The sequence below is a fragment of the Saimiri boliviensis genome, chromosome 17 (assembly GCF_048565385.1).
Source record: "Saimiri boliviensis isolate mSaiBol1 chromosome 17, mSaiBol1.pri, whole genome shotgun sequence".
In the NCBI taxonomy this organism is placed as follows: domain Eukaryota; kingdom Metazoa; phylum Chordata; class Mammalia; order Primates; family Cebidae; genus Saimiri; species Saimiri boliviensis.
This window is the reverse complement of record NC_133465.1, coordinates 5,236,106-5,257,294: the sequence shown is the minus strand read 5'-3', so window position 1 is coordinate 5,257,294 and position 21,189 is coordinate 5,236,106. Positions and strand designations below refer to the sequence as shown.

The 21,189-nt window shown below is 43.6% G+C and overlaps 1 protein-coding gene across 7 annotated transcripts in view; it reads left to right on the top strand.

The window, feature by feature from the left end:
• Positions 1-15,444, top strand: part of VMP1 (vacuole membrane protein 1) — a 134,484-nt gene extending 119,040 nt beyond the window's left edge. For all 7 annotated transcript variants that reach the window (XM_010339717.3, XM_074388075.1, XM_074388076.1 and 4 more), the window contains 2 exons: positions 11,187-11,289; positions 13,247-15,444. In XM_010339717.3, coding sequence (XP_010338019.1) covers positions 11,187-11,289; positions 13,247-13,390 — 247 coding nt within the window. In that variant the 3' untranslated portion in view covers positions 13,391-15,444. The remainder of the gene's footprint in view (positions 1-11,186; positions 11,290-13,246) is intronic.
• Positions 15,445-21,189: the final 5,745 nt, after the last annotated feature.

Sequence of the window (21,189 nt, the reverse complement as noted above, 5' to 3'; positions counted from 1 at the left end):
CCAAGGTATTTTTTTTTCAAGACCTCCTCCCCCCCAATTCCAAGATATATTGAGGCAGAGAAGAGGGGCGCTGAGGGGTCACTCTGGAAGCCAGTGAAGTCATTTGCTGAAGGAGATTCAGACTAGAGCACCAGTTTCAAACAGCTGCTGTGTGATTTGGTAGGGAGGTAGCATGAATTCTTTCCATGTCCATTCACCTGTGCATACATGCATCCACCTGTGTGCAGCTAGATCAAGTTCCTTGAGGACAGAGATCATGACTTTCTTTTAAGTGAGATTGAATTTCAGTCAATACTGTCACATTTTTTTCTTTGTTGAGACAGGGTCTTGCTGTGTTGCCCAGGCTGATTTTGAACTCCTAGGCTCAAGCAATCCTCTTGCCTAAGCCTCCCCAAATGCTGAAATTATAGGCATGAGCAACTGTGTCCTGCCAATACTATCACTTTTTTTTTTTTCCTTTTTTCTTTAGGGAGGATTCATACTTATTTATTTTTACCTTTTTTGAGACAAAGTCTCACTCTGTCGCCCAGGCTGGAGTGCAGTGATGCTGGAGTGCAGTGATGCCCACTGCAACCTCCACCTACCGGGTTCAAGCAATTCTCGTGCCTCAGCCTCCCTAGTAGCTGGGACTACAGGCACATGCCACACCTGGCTAATTTTTATATTTTTAGTAGAGATGGGGTTTCACCATGTTGGCCAGGCTGGTCTCAAACTACTGACATCATAATCTACCCGCCTCAGCCTCCCAGAGTGCTGGGATTATAGGTATGAGCCACCATGCCTGGCCACTGTCACTTTTTAAAATCCTCTCACCATAATGCCGCTTTCAGTGATCTGAAGAACAATAATCCTCAGTGCATCTCACTTTAAACTTTAAATTCTGCTAACTATTGTTTATTCTTGACTTTGGGGTATATAGATCCTGGTTACTGATTTATTTAATTTTTTTTTTTGAGACGGAGCCTCACTTTGTTACCTAGGCTGGAGTGCAGTACTCATCTTGGCTCACTGCAACCTCTACCACCTGGGTTCAAGCAATTCTTCTGCCTCAGCTTCCTGAGTAGCTGAGATTACTGGTGCCTGCTACCACACCCAGCTAATTTTTTTGTATTTTTAGTGGAGATGGAGTTTCACCATGTTGGCCAGGCTGGTCTTGAACTCCTGACCTCAGGTGATCCATCCACCTTAGCCCCGAGGTGTGAGCCACCACACCCGGCCTGATTTTTAAGTTTTGAGTCTCCAAGCCAGTGCAGATCTGTTACTTTAAAAAGCTGCCACCAGACCCACTCACACCTGCAATCCTAGCACTTTGGGAGGCTGAGGCAGGATTGCCTAAGCCCAGGAGTTTGAGGCCAGCCTGGGCAACATGGGAAGACCCCATCTCTACAAAAATATTAAAAAATTAGCCACTGTGACCCCAGCCACTCGGAAAGTTGAAGCAGGAAGACTGCTTGAGCCTAGGAGGTCAAGGCTGGCTGCAGTGAGCTGTGTTTGTGCCATTGTACTCTTTCAAGAGCAACAGAGCAAGATCCTGTTCCCAAAAAAAAGCTGCCACTGGGGCCAGGTGCAATGGCATCTGCCTGTAGTTCCAGCTACTTGGGAGGCAGAGGCAAGAGACACAACCTCTTTTAAAAAAAATAAAAGCTGCCACCAGTCTGTCATTTTTTGTAAATGAAATTAGTTGATTTTTAACAGAGTTTTGTTTTAGCAACCAGTCAGTTTTACCTAGTTCTTACAGACCACTCCTTTAGTTCTGGCCACATTCATCAACATAAATGCCTGCTTGGCTCCCACTGATCAAGTCCGCGTTCTGAAATGAGGTTTTGTTTTCTAGAGCTTCTCTTTAGTGATAGCTTATTTCAAAGCACAGCTGCTAATTATAAGGAGGGCTAACCTCCAATCTGATTCTTACAGAAAACAATTCTAAATCTCCAAAAGCAAGGGCAATTGGAAGTTCTTTTGTGATAAAATGTTCTGTAAAGCAGTAGCAACAATATACCTGATAAAATACACCTGGATAAATTATGGTCTTCCTTCTACACAGCCAGGAAGAAACCATGGTATCTTGTGTTCATAATAACACTTCACCCTCAGTGCGCTAACTGAAGAACAAAAGAGGTTTTAATCATTTGAAAGGGCACAGATGTGAATGAAATTCAAGATGTTTTAATCCCAAATCCTGGTGTTAAATCACAATGAATTTTAGAAGGTGCCAGAGACTATTGGCCCAAACTTATATATATGAGAAAGCCCTAGATTGCCTAGTATAATGTGTGATTTTCATCCTGGATATATTTTATGTTGGGTTGCCCTTCCAAGATCGGGGATGTAAAGAAGCATGATTGGGGACTACCACATTTCAGATCCAAAGCAAGTAGAATACATCAGTTACCAGTTTTTTCTTATAGTATCAGCTTCAAAGATTCATATACTCAGCAGGGCATGGTGGCTCATCCCTGTAATCCCAGCACTTTGGGAGGTCAAGGCAGTTGGATCACTTAAGGTCAGGAGTTTGAGACTAGCCCGGCCAACATGGTGAAGCCCCATCTCTACAAAAATACAAAAACTAGCCAGGTGTAGTGGCACAGGCCTGTAATCCCAGCTACTCAGGGGGCTGAGGCAGGAGAATCTCTTGAAGCTGGGATTTCGACACTGCATCCCAGCCTGGGTGATAGCTACAGACTCCATCTCCAAAAACAAAACAGAACGAAACAAAAGATTCACATATTCTCTTCAGTTAAATGGTAACGATAATAACACTTTCATTCCAGTCACACAGGATTACTAGATCCTGTTTTTACAGGTTAAATATGAGTTGATTTTCAGTTAGCACCTATTCATTTATTCCCATATTAATAAGAGGCTGAAAGGCTATAAATATTAATGAGTCAGCATGATGGCCTTTGGCTTCCTCAGAAACATTGCATGATAAACTCCCCCACCCTTTTCCGAGCAGTCTACCTTACTAGGAAAAGACAGTTTCATGTGGAGGGTAATCTTTCATTTTTGAATAAGGGCAAGAGTCTGAGGTCCATTCTGAGTCACTATGAATAGAGAGCTCTAGTATTGGTTGGTCCCTGGGGAAACTGGTGGTTAAATACTGTGAGAACCTTTATCAGACAGGAAATGACAACTCATTAAAATACTAGCCGTTAAGCCTGTTTAGATCACTGCCTAGGGGGTAGGAAGGAAAATTTTTAACTCTATAAGGTTTGACTAAAATGTGCACATTTCTGAAGATGGAGAATTATTTATAAGACTGTTACTGAGAAAGGGAATTGCTAAGCTGTCCTGTTGCTCAACTTCTCCCACACCCTCTTTGCCTCTTTTGTACACATGACAGATCAGCTTGTAATGAGAATAGGGTAGGGAAGGGCTTTAATTTCATTCCTGAAAATGTATCCTACTAGTGCCTTAAATGTAAAATTCAGTCTCTTCAGCAGAAGAGCTAGCTTCAGTTAGAACAGGACCAGTTTCTATATAGGTATCTACTCCTGTGCTCCTGGGCCAAATCTCAATTGATAGAATTCTCGGGGGTCAGAGGATTAATTTGATGTATTGATATATGTACAGTGGTCCTGATTCAGTCAAGAAAATTCTAAATTCATTTAGAACATAATGAAATGTTTTAACTCTGGACACAGGTTTTTAGTCTTCTGAAGTTGAGCTATCAGATGTTCTGGAGGGGACAGGAGCTACCACTGTTGCCCACGCTAGAGCAACCTCTGCCTCCCAGGCTCAAGCAGTCCTCCCACCTCCTGGCACATTCCAGCCTGCCCAGCCAAACTTTAATTTTTTTTTTTTTTTTTTTTTTTTTTTTTAGACCGAGTTTTGCTCTTGTTGACCAGGCTAGAGTGCATTGCTGCGATCTTGGCTCACCGCAACCTCTGCCTCCTGGGTTGAAGTGATTCTCCTGTCTCAGCCTTCTGAGTAGCTGGGACTACAGGCATCCACCACCAGCTGATTTTGTATTTTTTACTAGAGACGGGGTTTCTCCATGTTGGCCAGGTTGGTCTCGAACTCCCAACCTCAAGTGATCGCCCTCCTCAGCCTCCCAAAGTGCTAGGATTACAGGCATGAGCCACCTCACCCGACCATATTTTAAATTTTTTGTAGAGATGAGGTCTTAGTACTATATTCCCCAGGCTGGTCTTGAACTCATGGGGCCCAAGCCATCTTCCCACCTCAGCCTCCCAAAGTGCTGGGATGACGGTGAGTCACCAAGCCCGGCACCCTTTTCTTTTTATAGTATCCTGACCTGAATCTTCTCCTGAAAACTTTTTTTTCATTTATAAGCTTTCAGGGATCTGACACCCTGAGATTTTTTATACTTTCTGATTGACCATCAGAGGGATATTAACCACGCACAATGGAATAAAGATTTAAAAACAAACAAACAAACAAAAAACAGTTGTGCCCAGACTTTTTTCTAAGACAAAAGGCTTATTACTCTTTGTAAAAAGGCTACAGCCTCTTTATTAGAATTTATGTCAGACAGAATGTTTTTCAGCAGGGTAAATACAACCTGTATGCTCATGTTAATGTTAAGATTCTCAAAAAAGTGGTTGAGAAAGAAGCAGAGCCTGTATTAAATAAAAAATTTACTTTATTAATGCTGGTAAATATTCTTAGGCTTAGAGGTTTCAACTGCTTAGACTTTAAATACACCCTCTATAAAACAACAAGGTGAATCAATCTTTTTTGTTTTTTTAAGAGACAGGTTCTCCCTTGTAGCCCAGGCTGGAGTGTAGTGGTATAATTTTAGATCACTACAGCTTCGCCCTCCTGTACTCAAGCCATCCTCCCCTCTTAGCCTCTTAACTAGGACTACAGGTGGGCACCTGGTTAATTTTGTGTGTGTGTGAAAATGAGTCTCATTATGTTACCAAAGCTGGCAACTCTTAGACTATAGTAATCCTCCCACCTCAGTCTCCCAAACTGCTGGGATTACTGGCATGAACCACTCTACCCTGCCTGGCCAGATTTCAGATCTTATTTATTTATTATACACATATATTCTATTGATGTATTGAGAGAGAGACAGGCCCTTGTTTTTCCACCCCAGGCTAGAGTGCAGTGGTTCAATCCTAGCTTACTTTAACCTTGCACTCCTAGGCTCACAGGATCCTCCCATCTCAGCCTCTCAAAGAGTTATGACTACAGGCCTTTGCCATCACACCCAGCTACTTTTTTAAGTTGTTGTAGAGACAGGGGTCTCACTATGTTGCCCAGTCTGGTCTTGAACTCCTGGCCTCAAGTGGTCCTCCTGCCTGAGTCTCCCAAAGTGCTGGGATTACAGGCATGACCTATCACAGTCACAGCCAGACTAAAATACAGATTTCTTATCAGATAAGTAATTTCCAGAAGCAGAGTAACATATATATTAAAAACCATAGCCGGGCGCGGTGGCTCAAACCTGTAATCCCAGCACTTTGGGAGGCTGAGGCGGGTGGATCACGAGGTCGAGAGATCGAGACCGTCCTGGTCAACATGGTGAAACCCCGTCTCTACTAAAAATACAAAAAATTAGCTGGGCATGGTGGCACGTGCCTGTAATCCCAGCTACTCAGGAGGCTGAGGCAGGAGAATTGCTTGAACCCAGAAGGCAGAGGTTGCGGTGAGCCGAGATCGCGCCATTGCACTCCAGCCTGGATAACAAGAGCGAAACTCAGTCTCAAAAAAAAAAAAAGTGTAAAAATTGCCATTAGCATCATTTGTTGCAAATGTGTTTGTTTGTTTGTTTGTTTCAGAGACAGGATCTCACTATATTACCGAGGCTGGAATGCAGTGGCTATTCACAGGCCTGATTATAGCTTACTACAGCCTCCATCCCAACTCCTGGGCTCAAGAGAGCCTCCTGCTCAGCCTCCAGATTAGCTTGGACCACAGGCATGCACTACCACTCCCAGTGGAATTTTTTTTTTTTTTTTTTTTTTTTCTGAGACAGAGTTTCACTCTTGTTACCCAGGCTGGAGTGCAATGGCGCGATCTCGGCTCACCGCAACCTCCGCCTCCTGGGTTCAGGCAATTCTCCTGCCTCAGCCTCCTGAGTAGCTGGGATTACAGGCACGCGCCACCATGCCCAGCTAATTTTTTGTATTTTTAGTAGAGACGGGGTTTCACCATGTTGACCAGGATGGTCTCGATCTCTTGACCTCGTGATCCACCCGCCTCAGCCTCCCAAAGTGCTGGGATTACAGGCTTGAGCCACCGCGCCCGGCCTGAATTTTTTTTTTTTTAAAGAGGGGGTTTCACCATGTTGGTCAGGCTGGTCTTGAACTCCGAACCTCAGGTGATCCGCCCGCCTTGGCCTCCAAAGTGCTTGGATTACAGGGGTGAGCTACCACGCCTGGCCAGATTTTTTTTTTTTTTTTTTTTTTTTGAGACGGAGTTTCGCTCTTGTTACCCAGGCTGGAGTGCAATGGCGCGATCTCGGCTCACCGCAACCTCCGCCTCCTGGGTTCAGGCAATTCTCCTGCCTCAGCCTCCTGAGTAGCTGGGATTACAGGCACATGCCACCATGCCCAGCTAATGTTTTGTATTTTTAGTAGAGACGGGGTTTCACCTTGTTGACCAGGATGGTCTCGATCTCTCGACCTCGTGATCCATCCGCCTCGGCCTCCCAGAGTGCTGGGATTACAGGCTTGAGCCACCACGCCCGGCCCAGATTTTTTTTTTAATCTTATATTTGCCTTTATGTTTGTGCCAGGAATAAAACTATGAAGAAACTACACACTAAGAATTTTCTGTCCACTGTGTTGAAGGTCCACAGCAAGGAAAAGTAAATGAGATCAACTTTTTTTTTTTGTCACCAAGGATGGAGTGCAGTGAGTGGCTCACTGCAACCTCCACCTCCCCTGTTCAAGCAATTCTCATGCCTCAGCTTCCCAAGTAGATGGGACTACAGGCACCCACCACCATGCCTGGCTAATTTTTTTTTCTTTGGAGATGGAGTCTCACTCTGTTACCCAGGCTGGAGTGCAGAAGCATGATCTCGGCTCACTGCAACTTCCGCCTCCCGGGTTTAAGTGATTCTCCTGCCTCAGCCTCCCAAATAGCTTGGATTACAGGCACCTGCCACCATGCCTGGCTAATTTTTGTATTTTTAGTAGAGACGGGGTTTCACCATGTGTTGACCAGGCTACTCTTGAACTCCTGACCTCAAGTGATCCACCCGCCTTGGCATCCCAAAGTGCTGGGATTACAGGGTTAAACTACCACGCCCTGCCATTTTTTTGTGATTTTAATAGAGACAGGGCTTCACCATGTTGGCCAGGCTGGTCTCAAACTTCTGACCTCAGGGGTGATCCACCCACCTCAGCCTTCCAAAGTGCTGGGATTATAGGCATAAGCCACTGTGCCTGGCTGAAATTCTTTTTTTTCCCCCACCACCCCCCTCCTTTTTTTTTTAAGATGGAGTCTTGCTCTGTTGCCCAGGCTGGAGTGCAGTGGCATGATCTCAGCTCACCACAACCTCCACCTCCCGGGTGCAAGTGGTTCTCCTGCCTCAGGCTCCCAAGTGGCTGCACTAAAGACATGTGCCACCATGGCCAGCTAATTTTTGTATTTTTAGTCGAGACAGGGTTTCACTATGTTGGCCAGGCTGGTCTCGAACTCCTGACCTCATGATCCATCTACTTCAGCCTCCCAAAGTGCTGAGATAATAAGCATGACCACCTCATCCAGCCTGTAACTATTTGAATTTAATCAGAGCCTAAGGGCAAGTTGGAGGACTTCACTCACTTACTATGGGATGAAACTAGAGTCTTTAATGCTCTGAATTTAATGGCTGAGGGAGAATGGCATTTAGGGTATTTCCTATAAACCAACTATAGAAAACCTTTGAACTGTGTTGCAAGTTATTACCCCCACCCCATGTGTGCACTTTAATCTTAAATGTCAGAACAGAGTCTTGCTTTTGGTCTGCTGCTTGAAAATAACTTGATGGATGATATTTAGAGCTGGCATTATTTTTTGCCTTAAATGCATGTTAAGAGTGAGAGCTGGGCCGGGCGTGGTGGCTCAAGCCTGTAATCCCAGCACTTTGGGAGGCCGAGGCGGGTGGATCACGAGGTCGAGAGATCGAGACCATCCTGGTCAACATGGTGAAACCCCGTCTCTACTAAAAATACAAAAAATTAGCTGGACGTGGTGGCGCGTGCCTGTAATCCCAGCTACTTAGGAGGCTGAGGCAGGAGAATTGCCTGAGCCCAGGAGGCAGAGGTTGCGGTGAGCCGAGATCGTACCATTGCACTCCAGCCTGGGTAACAAGAGCGAAACTCCGTCTCAAAAAAAAAAAAAAAAAAAAAAAAAAAGAGAGCAAGACGCAAGACTCTGTCTCAAAAAGAAAAAAAAAAAAAAAAAAAATGAGTGAGAGCTGTGGCCAGTCATGGGGGCTCACACCTGTAATCCCAGCACTTTAGAAGGCCGAGGTGAGCGAATCAATCACCTGAGGTTGGAGGTTCGAGACCAAGCTGACCAACATGATGAAACCCCCTCTCTACTAAACAGACAAAAGTAGCCAGGCGTGGTGGTCCATGCCTCTAATCCCAGCTACTAGGGAGGCTGAGGCAGGAGAACTGCTTGAACCCAGGAGACCGAAGTTGCTGTGAGCCAAGATCACACCATTGCACTCCAACAAGAGCAAAACTTTGTCTCAAAAAAAAAAAGAGTGAGAGCTGTAATTTCTATTCTCATCAAGTCCATTACTAAAATAGCTTTAGTGATAATTAAGAAAATTATAGTATGAGAGTACTTTGTTGAAGCTGAGGCATTAGTAACCTAAACCATTGTTTGTAGAGGTAGAGAAATGAAAAACAGAAGTAACTAAAATTTTGATGACAGTTTGATAAACCAAGGTAGGAAGATCTTTTTGAGGTCGGGAATTTTAGACCAGCCTGGGCAATATAGCGAGACCCCCATCTCTACAAAATATAAAAAGACTAATAATAAAACTTTTCCCCCTTCTCTGTTTTCAACTGTTTTCCTAGTCTTTCATGGAAACCTACATAGAGACATCCCCCATCTCACTAAAAACTCCCCAGAGTTTATAAAACGTAGCAAAGTGGTATATTAATCTCAGCATTATCCCCAAGATAAGTCATACGTCATGTGAATACACATCATGTGATGTACTCTATGAGCTAAAGTGTATCTATCAGCTAAAGTTTATCTCTTTAATTATTATGGGTACATAAAATGTATCTCTTAATGGACTTACAATGGCAAATTAGTTACCTTTTCAAATCATTTTGAAGGGAATCTAGAATGATTATTTCTAGTCCCTTCCTCATTTCCCTAAACAACAACAAAAACATTATAATCTTTCTAACATTTGGGTCTTGGTTCTTAATTTTCTCTTAAAAAATTGCTTGACTATGGCTATCCCTAGTAGTTTAAAAAAACAACTTAGAGTACTGTTTTTTGTTTTTGTTTGAGCTGGAGTTTTGCTCCTAGTACCCAAGGCTGGAGTGTAATGGGGCGATCTCGGCTCACCGAAACCTCTGCCTTCCGGGTTCAAGGGATTCTCCTGCCTCAACCTCCCCAGTGGCTGGGATTTCAGGCCTGCACCACCACACCTGGCTGATTTTGTATTTTTAGTAGAGGTGGGGTTTCTCCATGCTGGTCAGGCTGGTCTCAAAGCCCTGACCTCAGGTGATCTGCCCGCCTCAGCCTCCCAAACTGCTGGGATTACAGACGTGAGCCATCGCGCCTGATCAGAGTACTGTTAAAGTAAAAAAACTGATTTATGAAAAGGAAAGTTTTTATAAATTTGCAGTTTTCGAAGTCAGTCTTTTTGTGCATATATTTTGCTGGAATTTTTTTATGTTCATGTCATTTATTTCTAGTCTAAATGGATGAGCTATTTGCACTCCCACCTATAACACAAGGAAAGATTGCTAGTCTACCTCCCAGAGCTGGGCGCAGTGGCTCACAAAAGAAGTGAAGTGAGGCCGGGCTCAGTGGTTCATGCCTGTGATCTCAGCGCTTTGGGAGGTGGATTACTTGAGGTCAGGAGTTCAACACCAGCCTGGCCAACATGGTGAAACCCCGTCTCTACAAAAATACAAAAATTAGCTGGGTGTTGTGGCAGGTGCCTGTAATCCCAGCTACTCAGGAGGCTGAGGCAAGAAGTCAAGTGAATTTGAGTCAGTGTACTTAATAGGGCGAGCATTAGGCACTGTTGCAAATACATATTGGAATCTCTTTGACTCTGAGAAATAGTTTGAATTTATTTACCTCTTACCCCTATGTGACAGATAAGAAACTAAAAGGCATAGAAAATAGAGATGTTTGATTTTTCTAGTTGCCCCAAACTACCATTTTTTAAAAACACCTGCAAGCATGTCTAAAACAGGAGCCTGTTAGCTACAGCTGCCAAACCGGTTTAACAGCACTGCCTCCATGTATTCTGGGCGAGAAGGAGCTCCGAGTACATAAATTTATCAAAGATCACTATCCCAATCATCTTAGGACAAATTGTTACTAATGCACTGGAGTTTCTGAGCAAACTGTGTACCATAAACCATGAAATGATTCAAAGTTCATAGTTCCTTCTTTGTTCCTTTGTTAATCACTGACTAGTGGGAGGTGCCTCCCAAGTTTGCTAATGCATTCTTTTTGGATAAGGATGACGCACAGATTGTCCTAATAAGGACTTAGATTGAGAAAGGACCGCCCCCTCTGAGACGAGGGGACAAGTCAGAGAGAGGGCGGGCAGTTTCTTTTTTAACTAGGGATGACACAAGCATAAGTCATTTCCTCATTAATCGGTTCAAACCAGTTCTTACAGGAACTGGTGGTGATAAATGTGGGACTTCTCAGAAGTCATTCATTTTATTCTTTGTGCCACACCAGAGTACAGTATCAGCTGAGCTGGCCTTACTCTGAGGACTAACTCTTCTCCTGGAAGCTTTTCCTGATTTACAGCTCTTAGTTTCTCCCAGACATGTTGGTGGGAGAGACCTTGCTTTTTAAGGGGTTGTTAGAAGAAATACATGTATATTCTTTTTTTACCATAAAGAGCTCACAGAATTTCAGCAGTTCAATGATGTTTATATTTTATTCCTCTTCCTATCCAATTCCCTGCCTTTTGAGTCCAGGTGGTAAGTGCATTTTCTTTAATGTTTTTCCTGCTTTCCTTCCCTAATGTATCTTTTTCCTGGGCTGCTGTACCCTGCTTCCAGTGCTGTCCCTGGCATAGGTCCATCTCTGCAGAAGCCATTTCAGGAGTATCTGGAGGCTCAACGGCAGAAGCTTCACCACAAAAGCGAAATGGGCACACCACAGGTGAGACTTGATTCCGGTTTCCTCTCCCTTCTGGGAAGTTTCAGGCTGAAATTACCTTCACAGCTCTCACGTTTTTAGGCAAATAAGTGAGGTTGGTTTGCCAGTGTTCCTTGACAGAAGTTGAGCTTCTGGTTCTATGTATGCTTTACTATGAAATTTGTCTTTGTCTTAAACTAGAAAGTGTCCCCAAAACAAGGGTAGAGCCAGTGGAAAATAATGGTTCTGTTGTACAGAATGAATTGTTGCCTTAATCTTAAATGATGTATTAGATAGACTTCCCAAGTAGATTAAAAAGTTAAAATTCACAGCATAACAAAGTGTTAGACTTACTGAGGTGACTTGAATAATCTCCCTTTGTTTTTGACTCTATTTTTCTTTTCACCTCTGGGAAAATGATCATTTTTTTAAATAAACCAAAGCTCTTATAGCTAAACTGTAAAACTTAAATTAGGACTGTTGGACAAGGCACGGTGACTCACACCTGTAATCCCAGCACTTTGGGAGGCCAAGGCGGGTAGGTGGATCATGAGATCAGGAGTTCGAGACCAGTCTGGCCAACATAGTGAAACCCTGTCTCTACTAAAAATACAAAAATTAAGCCGGGCGCGTTGGCTCAAGCCTGTAATCCCAGCACTTTGGGAGGCTGAGGTGGGTGGATCACGAGGTCAAGAGATCGAGACCATCCTGGTCAACATAGTGAAACCCCGTCTCTACTAAAAATACAAAAAATTAGCTGGGTGTGGTGGCACGTGCCTGTAATCCCAGCTACTCAGGAGGCTGAGGCAGGAGAATTGCCTGAGCCCAGGAGATGGAGGTTGCGGTGAGCCGAGATCGCACCATTACACTCCAGCCTGGGTAACAAGAGCGAAACTCCGTCTCAAAAAAAAAAAAAAAAAAAAAATTAGCCGGTTGCAGTGGCACGCACCTGTAGTCCCAGCTACTGGGGAGGCTGAGGCAGCAAAATCGCTTGAACCCAGGAGGCAGAGGTTGCAGTGAGCCAAAACCACACTATTGCACTCCACCATAGGTGACAAAATGAGACTCCGTCTCAAAAAAAAAAAAAAAAAAAACACACACTAAGACTGTCTTTTCTGTAAATGATTTTGAGGCAAAGGGAAATGACTGGAAGAGGATAAGTAAGCAATAACCTGAAACAGGAAGCTCCAGGGAAGCACAGGTTTTTTTGTTTGTTTGAAATGGAGTTTCGCTATTGTTGCCCATGCTGGAGTGCAATGGCGTGATCTCTGTTCACTGCAACCTCCGCCTCCCGGGTTCAGGTGCTTCTCCTCCCTCAGCCTCCCAAGTAGCTAGACAGGCATGCACCACGCCTGGGTAATTTTTTGTATTTTTAGTAGAAACAGGGTTTCACTATGTTAGCCAAGTTGGTCTTGAACTCCTGACTTCAGGTGACCGGCCGAGCCGCCCAAAGTGCTGGGATTACAGGTGTGATACTGCACCCTGCCAGAAGCAAAGTTTTTTTTAATGGCCTTGCACTTTTCATGTGGCTCTCGGCTGCCCTCAGTTGACCAAACATAACGTCAGAAACAGATACATTTATGTTTTAAAAACAGCTCCCAGTACTGCAACAAAAATATTTAACTGTCTTGACACTACTCACACGTATCTGCATGACAACTTCAGAGTTGAGTTTAAACAAAGACTTTATTCTTAGGTCCAAGTAGAAGAGACGTCACACTCACCCCACTCTAAACTATATGATTCAACACTGATTTTCCATTCAACAAAGTGAAACCTTGATAGTTGGGTGTAAAAAGGAGAGGAATGGAGATTTTGGAATAGCTGAGGTTGCTTACTTTTCATTTTTAATTGCTTAGGCTTTGTAAGTTGCATACTTCAAGTTTTCATTATTTTCCTTAAAGCGTAGTAGATGATCCCCTTTTTACTGCTGAACTAATGAAGCCATTTTCATTGCATTGTTCTGCATTTATTTCAACAGGGAGAAAACTGGCTGTCCTGGATGTTTGAAAAGTTGGTAGTTGTGATGGTGTGTTACTTCATTCTATCTATCATTAACTCCATGGCACAAAGTTACGCCAAACGAATCCAGCAGCGGTTGAACTCAGAGGAGAAAACAAAATAAGCAGAGAAAGTTTTAAACTGCAGAAATTGGAGTGGATGGGTTCTGCCTTAAATTAGGAGGACTCCAAGCCAGGAAGGAAAATTCCCTTTTCCAACCTCTATCAATTTTTAAAACTTTTTTTCCTGAAAGCAGTTTAGTCCATACTTTGCACTGACATACTTTTTCCTTTGTGTCCTAAGGTAAGGTATCCACCCTCAATCCAGTCGGCCTTGTGTTTTCTTAGGGTGGGATGTGATGTGCAGCAGCAAACTTTGCAACAGAGACTGGCCTTCTGTTTGTTACTTTCAAAAGGCCCACAAGATAAAATTAGAGAATTCCCACCACTCAGAAAAAGTTCCTAAGTATGTGAAATATGGCAAGCTTTTTAGGCTTGTCACAAATGATTGCTTTGTTTTCCTAAGTCATCAAAATGTATATAAGTTACCTAGACTGGATAACAGTCTTGCATGTTTATCATGTTTCAATTTAATATTCCATCCTGCCCAACCCTCTCCCACCCTCAAAAGAGGGCCATTTTATGATGCATTGCACACCCTCTGGGGAAATTGTTCTTTGAATTTTGAAGACAGTATAAGGAAAATCTGGTTGGTGTCTTACAAGTGAGCTGACACCATTTTTTATTCTGTATATTTAGAATGAAGTCTTGAAAAAACTTTATAAAGACATCTTTGATCATTCCAAAATTGTGTCCGTTTTCTTGAGCATTTTTGATTTTTTACTTTTAGCTTATACCAGCTGAATGGCAGTCCTGCCTAATCCACCTACATCAAGAATTTGTTAAGCCTTCATTTATTTGCATGAGAGAGCCCTGAGACATGTTTTGTTATGCTGAAACTGGGCTGCTACATACTGCTATGAGGTATCTCTGGGATCGGTCTACCTGGGGATTTCTTGGTTTGTGAACACAGGAGAGGAGAGATATCTCATACACATGAGAAAGGATACTGAAGAGAGAAATTACGCGTTTCTTTAAAAAAAACACACACACACTGTCATATCTGTGTTTTCTAGCATGTACTCTGGCTTCAACAGACACAAATGTAACCCAGTTTTCTTGCCTTTCTGTGTTTTATTCTTAATGTGGTTTTTTTTTCCGTTGAGATGTTTTTTATTGAACTTGTTTATTTTGTTTTGCTTGGGAGGAAAATAAACAATTTTATTTTTTTCTTTAGGAAAATTGATACTGAGCATTGTGTCAGAATAGAATAGAACTGGGGTTTGATCTCAACAGGCCAGAAATGCCTTTTTTTTTTTTTTTTTAATCCTGCCTGAATGTCTGCTTGTTTTGCCTACCATCATCGTGACATCTCCATGGCTGTACCACCTTGTCAGGTAGCTTATCAGACTGATGTTGACTGTTGAATCTCATGGCAACAGCAGTCGATGGGCTGTCTGACATTTTGGTATCTTTCATCTGACCATCCATATCCAGTGTTCTCATTCAAACATTACCGCATCATGGTTTATGATCAGAAACTCTGGTCCATCTTGTCTAGTGGCACTTTGAGTCTTTCATGCTATAAATGCAGCATATGGAGGGAGGATTTTACGGAGAAATGCGTTTCATCTCTTTCACCTGTATTTTAGTTGGTGTTTCTGAAGAAAGGAAAGAGGAAAGCAAATATGAATTGTACTATTTGTACCAAATCTTTGGGATTCATTGACAAATTCATTTCAGGGTGGTGTATTATTAAAAAGAAACAAAGAACTTTGTTTCCTAAGCTGAAGGTCTAGTTGATACCTCTGACTTGGGATGACTGTTTATTCACTATCTTTCAAATGAATTTGCTTTCAAAATAAGTGAAGAGCAGCTTTCCTTCTTTCCTCTTTTAAGTGTTCAGGTGTGGCATGCTCAGAGGTTCCTGCTGGATTCCATCTGCAGTGGTGTGATACCCTTCTTTTTCAGCTGTTCTTCCTTTCTTGTATCTACCAAAGTGGAGACAACTACATGAATCCAAAGATACACAGTACCTACTTAATTCCAACTGACGGAGACCAGAGAGTTTGCAAGTGGATGGTTTGTTATCACTGTAAATAAAAAGAGGGCCTCGGAATTCTTGCCATTCTATCTACTTTGTATCTATCTCTCATTTTGTGCCTTACATATCTGCAGTGTTTTATCATTTTCCAACTTGGTGACTGTCAAGCAATGCAATACTTCAGCAGTTCATACACTGAAGAGCTAAGGAACAGCTCCCTTAATACAGAAAATGTTGGCCAGGCGCAGTTGCTCACACCTGTAATCTCAACACTTTAGTAGGCCAAGGCGGGTAGATCACCTGAGGTCAGGAGTTTGAGACCAGCCTGGCCAACATGGTGAAACCCCGTCTCTACTAAAAACACAAAAAAATTAGCCGGGCATCGTGGTATGCGCCTGTAGTCCCAGTTACTCAGGAGGCTAAGGCGGGAGAATCTCGCTTGAACCCTGGAGGTGGAGGTTGCAGTGAGCCAAGATTGCATTACTGCACTCCGCCTTGGGCAACAGAGCGAGACTCCATCACCACCCCTCCCCCACAAAAAAGACAATGTCACACGAAAATGTGCAATGTCCAGTTTTCCCATAGTTTTCTATATTCCCTGTGTATGAGTAATCTGGAGTGTAAGTCTGGGAAGGAAGGTTTTTAGTTTCATTTGCATAGTGGCCACCTTTCCATTCCCTATGAATGCTAGCATGAAGTTTCTTAAATGCACTGGTTAATTATTGAAACATGCAGTATTGAGTGCTGCACAAACAAGCTCAGCCTCTGCCGCCAGTGTGCTCTGCTATCTATAGCCTTAGTAGGACAGCAGGAGGCTCTTTTGTCATTTCACCAGTCATTCAACAGTGACTCATTTGATTTGAGTACGGATTATGCACTAGCCAAAGAACTAGTTGCGCTCATATACCAAGATGAATTGTTTAGCCTGAACCATGTGTAAGAAGCTCATGGAGATGCCCAACCTTTTAGTGTCAGAAAGCCTTTCCATATATTATTTTGAAACCCATTTTCCCCCATGTGTAATAGTCTATGTTAATGAAGGTTTGGGTTTCTCCCACATTGTTTGTGACCTGAGAAAGTTGTCAAAGAGCCTAGGTTTCTTTCATCTATAAAAATAGAAGAGATAGAAGGACAGTTTGTCTAAAGAATAAATCTAGGCCGGGCGCAGTGGCTCAAGCCTGTAATCCCAGCACTTTGGGAGGCCGAGGCGGGTGGATCATGAGGTCGAGAGATCGAGACCATCCTGGTCAACATGGTGAAACTCCGCCTCTACTAAAAATACAAAAAATTAGCTGGGCATGGTGGCGCATGCGTGTAATCCCAGCTACTCAGGAGGCTGAGGCAGGAGAATTGCCTGAACCCAGGAGGCAGAGGTTGCGGTGAGCTGAGATTGGGCCATTGCACTCCAGCCTGGGTAACAAGAGCAAAACTCCGTCTCAAAAAAAAAAAAAAAAAGAATAAATCTGTTCTCCGTCTCAAAAAAAAAAAAAAACAATAAATCTGTTGGCTGGGCATGGTGGCTCACGCCTGTGTTCCTAGCACTCTGGGAGGCCAAGGCGGGTGGATCACCTGAGGTCGGGAGTTCAAGACCAGGCTGGCCAACATGGTGAAACCCTGTCTTTTTAAAAAATAAGTAAATAAATAAATTTTAAAAAAAAGAAAACCAAAAAAGGTTTTTTAACTTTCCCATCTGAAAATATTGACATTTTCTAATTTATTTTCATTATAAAGAATATTGATCATCACAGTTGCTCATTCCTATAATCCTAGCACTTTGAGAGGCCAAGGCAGGGAAATCACTCCTGAGCCCAGGAGTTTGAGACCAGCCTGGACAATATAATGAGACCTCTCTACAAAATATTTAAAAGCCAAGCATGACAGCGTGTGCCTGTAGTCCCAGGCTGAGGTGGGAAGATCACCTAAGCCCAGGGAAGTTGCGGCTATAGTGAGCTGTGATTGTGTCACTGCACTCCAGCCTGGATGACACAATGAGACCCTGTCTGAAAATATATATGTGTATACCAAAAAATCTGGAAAGCAAAGAGGAAAAAAGGGGAGTATCAACCTTTCATACTTGTTACAAGGTCAGTCTAGAAAATCCAGTGAGATTTGCTGGGTAAATAGGCTTTAAACCATGAAAAAGCTGGGCGAGATGGCTCACACCTGTAATCCAAGCACTTTGGGAGGCCGAGGTGGGCAGGTCACCTGAGCTCAGGAGTTTGAGACCAGCCTGGCCAACATGGTAAAACGCTGACTTTATATATATATATATATATATATATATATGGTAATAAAACATGAAAAAAATTGTTTTAATGGCATGCAAGATCTTCCCCTCAATAGATCAGAGAGTCTCATGTCTGTTAAAAAAATAAAACATCTAGGCCGGGCGCGGTGGCTCAAGCCTGTAATACCAGTACTTTGGGAGGCCGAGGCGGGTGGATCACGAGGTCAAGAGATCGAGACCATCCTGGTCAACATGGTGAAACCCCGTCTCTACTAAAAATACAAAAAATTAGCTGGGCATGGCGGCACGTGCCTGTAGTCCCAGCTACTCAGGAGGCTGAGGCAGGAGAATTGCCTGAACCCAGGAGGCGGAGGTTGCGGTGAGCTGAGATTGCGCCATTGCACTCCAGCCTGGGTAACAACAGCGAAACTCCGTCTCAAAAAAATAAATAAGCCGGGCGCGGTGGCTCAAGCCTGTAATCCCAGCACTTTGGGAGGCCGAGGCGGGTGGATCACAAGGTCGAGAGATCGAGACCATCCTGGTCAACATGGTGAAACTCCGCCTCTACTAAAAATACAAAAAATTAGCTGGGCATGGTGGCGCATGCGTGTAATCCCAGCTACTCAGGAGGCTGAGGCAGGAGAATTGCCTGAACCCAGGAGGCGGAGGTTGCAGTGAGCCGAGATCGCGCCATTGCACTCCAGCCTGGGTAACAAGAGCAAAACTCCGTCTCCAAAAAAAATAAATAAATAAAAATAAATAAATAAATAAATAAAAATAAAATAAAATAAAACATCTTCATTTTATTCACAAATAGTTTTTCGAGGTGCTACAAAAAATTTAAGCAGTTTTTGAAAGCCAGGTAACATTGTATCTCTAACATTTATTGAAGCTTGAAGCTTCTCCAGTATTTACAAAATATAAAGGAGGTACTACACACAATAACTCTTATGTCCAAAGTTATTTCTTTATTCTCAAAGACAACAAGAAAGGAAAGCACATCATGTACTTTAAACTCTAGAAGCAATTGAGTCATTTGTATCTCGTGCACAGGAGCTAAGCATCCTGTCCCTTCCCACCAAGGCCAAGAGTTCAACTGAGGTAATGCGTTTGCACTGGGGGTGAGGCTTTGAATTGCAACAAATCACCTACATGTATTTGCATATTTAACCAGTACTCTTAAGAAGGATTATACAAAAACCTGTTCCAGACAGTTGCTTACTCATTACCTTTAGAATTGCGTGGTGCTGGGATCGGCAGGTGCCAACTGCTGGCTCATTCTCTTTGACCCACTAGCCTTGCAGTTTGCTGTGTGCGTGTTGATACTCCTAAATTAAAGCAGGAGAGGGGTGGTTTTTAATGGCTTTTAACACCTGCTCTCCACCCAAGCACCCTGGGTTCACTTGATATCTGGGTTCTAATTCTGTAGTCAGGAGACTGGCCCAAACTGTGGCTCAGAGAGAAGTGAGTCAGTGGCAAGTGGCTGGCTGACTCTATGGGAACAGAAATAAAATGCAGCTTAGAGGGTTTGTCAGCCAAATCCACAAATTTGTGGCTTTTTGTAACATTGGACATCTGTTCCTCTTAATTTAAAATAAACTTTTTTTTTTTTTTTTTTTTCAGCACAAAGTTGCTTGGCTCCTTGTTTCTTTGTGTCAGCAGCGTTGCTGCTCTAATTTAGGAAGCCTGGGATCTGATTTAGGACATTTGGAATCTTAAAAGGCACACTTTGGTCTAGAAGGTGGAACTGAATTGCTTTGGAAAGGCAAGAGGATGGTTTTACAGTATAGGGTTTATGTGGAAATCCCCTTCAAGGGTAATCAACCCAGGTGTCCAACCTGTTTGTTAACCGTTTTCAAATGACTCAGAGGACAGAGGGAGGGCTTGAACACACTCCAGCACTGTTTCTACAATTTAGCCTTTATTTGCATTGGAAACCACATTCCTGAATTCTTGAGGGGCAGGCTCTGGCTTATTCTGGGCAACTGACTTCAAGTGGGACCCCTGAGCTACCTGAGTAAGTGATGAACAACAGTCAGCCATCTCCGGCGAGTTCCCAGGAAGGAGGATCTTTCTGTGCAACTTGCTTTGATGACCTCCACCCAAAGCCCTTTGAGGAACAGTCATGTTCATTCAGGGAGCCCTTGGCAGGTCACTCCTCCCACCACCACCACAAATCTAATCCAAATGTGGCATTTTCCTTTGAGGCCATCTGTCCCCTTTGGGGGACAAAACAGCTTTTCCCTTCAGACCACTTTTGACAGCAGTGATCAACATTGCTTAATTATGTTCCCGTCTGTTTCCGTTGGGGAAAAAAATGCTTTAAGGGAGTGAGGCAGTTAGGGATTTGAAAACAGGGATGGTCCCGCCTTTCCCTGAAGGTTGGGAATGACTTAGATCACTGTCTTCCTTTGGCTCCTCACCATGTTGTGTGGAGGAAACAAAAAGCAGCCCAAGATCACTCCTCTTGGCAGCAGTGTGGAATCCTGACTCGCCACGTCCCTGGAGAACCATGTTTTCCTCAACTTGTTTTTTTGAGATGAAGTTTTGCTCTTGTTGCCCAGGCTGGAGTGCAGTGGTGCGATCTCAGCTCACTGCAACCTCTGCCTCTTAGGTTCAAGTGATTTTCCTGCCTCAGCCCCCAGAGGAGCTGGGATTCCAGAGGTATGCCACCACCATGCCCAGCTAATTTTTGGATTTTTAGTAGAGACAGGGTTTTCCCATATTGGCCAGGTTGGTCTCAAACTCCTGACCTCAGGTGAGTCACCCACCTCAGCCTCCCAAAGTGCTGGGATTACAGGCGTGAGCCACTGTGCCTGGCCTTTTTTTTTGTTTGTTACACTTAACGAATTTGAGTGTCATTTTTGCGCAGGAGCCGAGCCATGCTAACCTGTATATGGCTCCAGTTTTGGTGTATGTGCTACTGAAGCGAGCACTCAGCTTCTTTTCATTAGTTAGAAAGATGAAGGCTGGCCAGGCGTGTGGCTAATACCTGTAATCCTTTGAGAGGCCTGAGGTGGGCAGATCACTTGAAGTCGGGAGTTCAAAACCAGCCTGGCCAACATGGTGAAACCCCATCTCTACTAAAAATACAAAAAAATTAGCTGAGCATGGTGGCGGGTGCCTCTAATCCCAGCTACTCGGGAGGCTGAGGCAGGAGAATCGCTTGAACCCTTGAGGCGGTGATTGCAGCGAGCCAAGGTTGTGCCACTGCACTCCAGTCTGGGCAACAGAGTGAGACTCCATCTCAAAAAAAAGAAAAAAGAAAAAAAGATGAAGGCCAAGACTAAAGAGAGCAGGGCTTTCTCTGCCTTTCACTTTTTTTTTTTTTTTTTTTTTTTTTTTTTTTTTTTTGAGGCAGTTTTACTCTTGTTGCTCAGGCTAGAGTACAATGGCACGATCTCAGCTCACCTCAACCTCAGCCTCCCAGGTTCAAGTGATTCTCCTGCCTCAGCCTCCCAAGTAGCTGGGATTACAGGAGCCCACAACAACATCCGGCTAATTTTGTATTTTTAGTAGAGACGGGGTTTCTCCATGTTGGTCAGGCTGGTCTCGAACTCCTGACCTCAGGTGATCCGCCTGCCTTGGCCTCC